The 6,561-nt window shown below is 47.1% G+C and overlaps 1 protein-coding gene across 1 annotated transcript; it reads left to right on the top strand.

The window, feature by feature from the left end:
* Positions 1-45: 45 nt before the first annotated feature.
* Positions 46-2,246, top strand: ddx28 (DEAD-box helicase 28). Its single transcript, XM_088939131.1, has one exon. The coding sequence runs from the start codon at positions 324-326 to the stop codon at positions 2,043-2,045; it is 1,722 nt and encodes a 573-aa protein (XP_088795257.1). The 5' UTR covers positions 46-323; the 3' UTR covers positions 2,046-2,246.
* Positions 2,247-6,561: the final 4,315 nt, after the last annotated feature.

Here is a 6,561-nt window from a genome sequence, read left to right on the forward strand (position 1 = left end):
TGTATACGTCATCATGCCGCGTCGGAGTTATACGGACGGTACAGTTAAGTACATGTGTGGACGGTTCTGAGTTGATTTTCTAAAGGAAAATCGTGATTTTTATCCGAAGCGGTAGTGTATTATGGTTACCTGCTAAGTGATGCGACATTTTATATGAAGTTCTAAAGGACTGTTTATGAAAAACCTAATATAGTGCTGATCACCTTAGTGACAACTAGTTACTGTTACTTTTGAAGTCATCTACTGTGGGAGATTAATATGTAGTGCTGGGATAATTGTTTATTTTCACAACAAATCTATTCTGTCCATAGCCTCAGTTCAAAATGTACTGTTTCGGGGTGACTCGCGTCACCTTGTCTGCCGTGACGCTTAAGACAGCTAAAGAGTTATGTTCAGCGGCGAATTACATGAGAGGCTCTCGGAGCCCCAGCTGGGTCATGTCCTGCTCTGTCCTCCCGAGCCGAGGCAAGTCGAAGATTGCACACAACGGCACGGAGCAGACAGTAATCCGGGTTCCTCGCTGGATGCAAGAACGCATCGACAGCGTCGAGAAGGTGAAAAGCAAACAGTTCCAGAAGGTAATTACGCCCCGACCCGGCAAGATGCTGGTAGTCAGCAGACGTCCTCAGTTCAGCCAGCCCGCCAGCCACACCCTGGGCAAGTTTGAGACGCCTCTCCTTGCTTCCAGAGGCTGGAAACACAATAAGTCATTTGGGGACTATTTTACCATAAACAACACCCAGGATGCGCCGCCGTTCATCATGGAGGACCAGAAGGGGGAGAAAGAGGAAGGCAAGAGTAAAATAACCTTTAAGTCTTTACACCTGTGCACAGAGTTAGTAGAAACACTTCAGGCTATGGGTATCGTTAATCCCACCACTGTGCAGCTGGAGACCATTCCCAAATTACTGCGCGGCCACCACATTCTCTGTGCCGCCGAAACAGGGAGTGGAAAAACACTGAGCTATTTACTGCCCGTAATCCAGAAGCTGATCAGTGCCGCTCGGGAGGGTGAACCGGGAGTCCAGACTCGGTGTGTGGTGCTAGTGCCGTCCAGGGAACTGGCCGAGCAGGTGAAAGGGGTGGCCCAGTCCCTGTGCAGCCCCCTGGGGCTGGCTGTGAGAGCAGTGGGTGGGGGCAGAGGTGTTGGCAGCATTAAACGGGTCTTCTCCCGAGGCCCGCCGGATCTTCTGGTCGCCACCCCAGGGGCCCTGTACAAGGCCCTCCGCAGGCGCTGCGTGGACCTGAGCGAGCTCAGCTACTTGGTCATGGATGAGGCAGACACCTTGTTCGACGAGAGCTTCGCGGGGATGGTGGAGAGCATTCTGTTGCAGACGCAGGTGGCGTCGAGCCCCCTGGAGACCACGGGCCTGGACCGCGGGACCCAGCTGGTGATGATCGGGGCCACGTTCCCGGGGGGCGTCGGCGAGCTTCTCGGCCAGGTCACTGACCTCGGGAGCGTGGTCACCGTTAAGAGCCGAGGTCTGCACTGCCTGATGCCACATGTCAAGCAGACCTTCACGAAGGTGCGGGGCGCCGACAAGCTGCTGGAGCTGCTGCAGGCCATCAGGGCTGTGGCCGCAGAGCAGGAGGGGTCGGGGGTGTTGGTGTTCTGTAACAGCGCCGCCACGGTGAACTGGCTGGGCTACGAGCTGGAGGAGCAGGGCATGAAGCACCTGAGGCTGCAGGGACAGATGCCAGCGGCCAGGAGGGCTGGTATTTTCAGAATGTTTCAGAAAGGCCAGGTGGACGTCCTGGTCTGCACTGACATTGCATCCAGGGGCCTGGACACCCAGAGGGTGAAGCTGGTGGTCAACTACGACTGTCCTCCCACGCTCACCGATTACCTGCACAGGGCAGGGCGCGTGGGGCGCGCAGGCAGCGGGGCCGGGGGCGCGGTGCTCAGCTTTGTCACGCACCCCTGGGACGTGGAGCTGGTCCAGAAGATTGAGACAGCTGCACGGAGGAGAAGGAGCCTGCCAGGGATGGAGTCCGCCATTCACAAACCTCTGCCTAGTGCGGCAGCCGATAGTACACCTCAATAAAACTCGTCCTTCATTATATAATGAAATGTCATGCTGTTGAAACCTCTGGGTAAATATGTGGCTTTTTTGTGTACAAAATGCTTTCTCTGCCTGTGCTTGTTGATAATTAACATCCGCACTTATTTTTATATTTTAAATTTTATCTAAAATTAAAATGATTGTGCAGTCTAAAAGGAATTATTAAACCTCCAAAGTGAAGAATGCGCAGTTCATTGATTGCTACTTATTGTTTTCCTAAGGAATATTAAGTATTCTTTTGGTTGCTGCTGGAAGAGGTGTTAGTGGGGCCAGCAGGGGGCGCTCACCCTGCGGCCCATGTGGGTCCTAATGCCCCAGTATAGTGATGGGGACACTATACTGTAAACAGGCGCCGTCCTTCGGATGAGACGTAAAACTGAGGTCCTGACTCTGTGTGGTCATTAACAATCCCAGGGCGTTTCTCAAGAAGAGTAGGGGTGTAACCCTGGCATCCTGGCCAAATTTCAAATTGGCCTTACCAATCATGGCCTCCTAATAACCCCCATCTATGAATTGGCTTCATCACCCCGGTCTCCTCCTCACTGAGAGCTGGTGTGTGGGGAGCGGACTGGTGCATCATCCAGGTGGGGCTGCACACTGGTGGTGGTGGAGGGGATCCCCATTACCTGTAAAAGCGCTTTGAGTGGAGTGTCCAGAAAAAGCGCTATATACGTGTAAGCAATTATTATTATTATTATTTTGGCTTTCTTTCAGCAGGTAAATCTTTAATTATTACAGTTAATAATTTACTTTAACTCTTCTCTTTCACTTAAAGTATTTAACTAGGAATAACAACACCCAAGAAGTAAGCATATTGAAAGGTTCATGGAGTATTTTATCACACGATTTGGCTTAAAAGGGAACTGCGGTCCCAATTTCTCAGACCGGTTCTTAAATCTCAATAACAAAATAATTTCATTGACAGTTCAGAAAAGTTGAGAAATTTCATATTAAGCACAACAAAGCACACCCTGCGATCCATGTGGGTCCTAATGCCCCAGTATAGTGACGGGGACACTGTACTGTAAACAGGCGCCGTCCTTCGGATGAGACGTAAAACTGAGGTCCTGACTCTCTGTGGTCATTAAAAATCCCAGGGTGTTTCTCGAAAAGAGTAGGCGTGGTGCTGCACATTGGTGGTGGTGGAAGGGAGTCCCCATTATCTGTAAAGCGCTTTGAGTGGAGTGTCCAGAAAAGCGCTATATAAGTGTAAGAAATTATTATTATTATTAACATCGTGAACTTTGTGAAAGCACTGTAAGTCGCCGTGTTGTCGCAAACCCCTGGTCTCGCTATGAGAGAGAGCATGGCAGCGCGCGTGGACGCAGGGGCTTCATCAGCTCTCAAACAATGGTGCATTTTGGTCGTTATTTTTATGTTATATGTCACGTTATTTACTCACAACACTGAAGCTTACATCTCCTACGACCGGAAAACATTACTGGACATCAGAAACAACTGCAGGGATTTCTCCTTCAGTTCGCTCGACCTGGACTACATCAGCTCGTCCGTCCTATACACCGCGGAGCCGCCTGACCGTGACCGCCGGGAGAGCAGACGGCGCACGCGGTGCAAGCGCAAACAGAAACGCCGTAAGAGAGCCAGGCTGCAAATTAGACTAAAAGAACCACCTATACCCAGTCTGTTCCTTGCTAACGTACGGTCCCTAGACAACAAACTGGACGAAATCAAACTCAGCCTCACTACTCGCCAGGAAATAAAAGACTGCTGCACTCTTGTGTTTACGGAAACATGGCTTCACAACAGCATATCGGACTCCGCCATTTAGCTGGACGAATTTTTAACTCTTCGCTCGGACAGAACAGCTGCCTCTAGTAAAAATAAAGGAAGATGCCTGTGTATTTATTTCAACCAAACATGGTTCAGAGATGCTACAGTAATCGCGATCCACTGCTCACCCGACTTAGATTTTTATATGGTAAAATGCTGACCCTGACCCTTCTGTTTACTAAGGGAATTCACGTCGGTCATTATTACCACTGTGTACATACCTCCTAACGCTAATAATAATTAAGAATAATTGCTTACACTTATATAGTGCTTTTCTGGACACTCCACTCAAAGAGCTTTACAGGTAATGGGGATCCCCTCCACCACCACCAGCCCCACCTGGATGATGCGACGGCAGCCAGAGTGTGCCAGAATGGTCCCCTCATCAGCTATAGTATCAGTGGGGAGGAGAGCAGTCTAATTAAATCAATTCATAGAGGGGGATTATTAGGAGGCCATGATTGATAAGGGCCAATGGGAAATTTGGCCAGGACGCCAGGGTTACACCCCTACTCTTTTCGAGAAACGCCCTGGGATTTTTAATGACCACAGAGAGTCAGGACCTCGGGTTTATGTCTCATCCGAAGGACGGCGCCTGTTTGTTACGGAAGCAGTCAAAACGCTATCCAAAGCTATTAGTAAACAAGGATCAGCACACCCTGATGGTGTTTTTATTATTGCAGGTGATTTTAATCAGGGAAATCTAAAATCAGTTGTGCCTAGTACAACTGAGCAGTACCTCACCCCCCTCTTGGACAATCTGACCACATCCTACAGACGACTTCTCAAACGCACCAAGGCTCCAGTTATAATTGTAAAAACATGGACCAAAGAGGAAGAATCAATGCTTCAGGACTGTTTTGAGTGCACAGACTGGAGTGTGTTCAAAGGTGCAGCCTCCCACAGATCCCACACCAATATCGAAATTTATATTTTTCTCTGTTTGCGTATTTGCACAGTTTTTGACAATTTTGCACTGGCACCATACTGTTGTTTACACTGTTATTGTATTACTGTCTATTGTCTTGTCTGCTGTTCTATTTATATACTGCACCTGAGAGACTAATGAGAAACACTTTTCACTATACTATACTATGCACCCATGTAAGTACTGTATAATGACAAAGTTGAATTATATAATTCCCATGAACTGCAACATCATGCTCACTAGTCACTAGTTACTAGAATAACTAATGATAATAAAGATGATGCAGTGTACGAGCAAATTAAGTACAGGTTGTGTACCAGATATTTCACTGCAGAAAGTTGATAAATTTAATCTGCATGCAGAGTTAAAGAGTAAGTTTCATTTATTGGCAAAACCATCTTATATAAAAATAGAGTTGTAGTTCCCCTTTAACCTGATTGGCTGAGGGCTGATTTATTGGCCACAGAGGGAGGAGGCTGGGACTCCCATGTGGAGTGAGGAGTGACCAAGGGGCAACTGCAGAGGTGCAGATGGGCTGGAGGTGGGATGCAAAAAGATGTATGTGAGGCAGATGGGGATAAGGTATAGTAATTTGTCATGTTTTAGGAGAGGAAGTGACGTCAGGAGAGATTATGAATTGCTGACAGCTGAGGCTGATTGAACTTGGCTGTTGTCATGCCTCCCGAACCTTTGTTAGAAACTCCATTTAGTCTGAAACAGCCAAGAGGCCAGGGGAGCTGGGAAGTGAAGTTGCCAGCAGTGTCCTGTCTTGTTTTCAAGCTGAAGGAAACCGTTCTGCCTCCACTGAGCTCTTGTTTGTTGTGGCCCTTGACTTCCTGAGGTTTTACCTGACATTTCACAGTCACTGTAGATCCTGCGGTTTAGTCTTTGTGTTGCTTGTGTCCTGGCTGGAAAGACGAAGTGGAGCTTTACCAGAGTTTTTGAGACAATGCAGCACCATGTGAGAGTTAAGTCAATGACCTTCAGCGTGCTCTTCTTAATGGCTCCCCTTCATTGAGGACACCTTTATTCTGCTGGTTAGGATACTTCCTAAAAACCCTTTCAAATATAAAGGTTTGTATAGCTGCATAATTGACAAAACAAGCAACATCAATATAAATTAATTCCAAGTGTATATTAAATATTTCCAGCATTTTGTATTATAATTAAGAATGGGTTTAGTATTCAGTTTTTCAGTTTATCAGATGCTTGTGTAGTTGTTACTGAATATTCATCTATTGTCCAACTGCATTAATCAGTATGGAGTCATGGGAAACCAGCAAGCAACAGCACCACTGTGCTGCCCTGTTATTTTTTAAATGAAGACATGTTTGGCATGCATGCATGGAGCTTGGATGTACCGTTTCATAGTTCATACAGGTGAAATTATAATGCTGTTGGGTTAGTTTGAGAGGTCTTTCTAAAGAAGCAGACTAAGGACTTCGAGTTCTCAGTCAACATGGAAGCTAGTCTGCATGGCCTGTGGTGCAAAGGCAGAAGAAAGATTTTTACTGCTGGCCATGTGGAAGGGCTCTAAACAAACATGATCCTGGCCAGTTCTTGATGATTCACTAATGTAGTTTGAAACTGTTTATCACCCAGGCACAACTTGTGTGTTGGTCCTGGTTTATTTCTCTGTGAATGAAGTGTGTGGTGTGCTATGTTCATTTAAACCCTAATTTGCTAAGATAAACAGAGATCAGTTATGTTCCTTGTCCATTAATGCCATGCTGGTATGCTGGTTTGAAAGATTAATGAGCCAAAAAGAAACAGAAATCC

Source organism: Atractosteus spatula, chromosome 21 (assembly GCF_055471065.1).
Source record: "Atractosteus spatula isolate fAtrSpa1 chromosome 21, fAtrSpa1.hap1, whole genome shotgun sequence".
Taxonomy (NCBI): Eukaryota; Metazoa; Chordata; class Actinopteri; order Semionotiformes; family Lepisosteidae; genus Atractosteus; species Atractosteus spatula.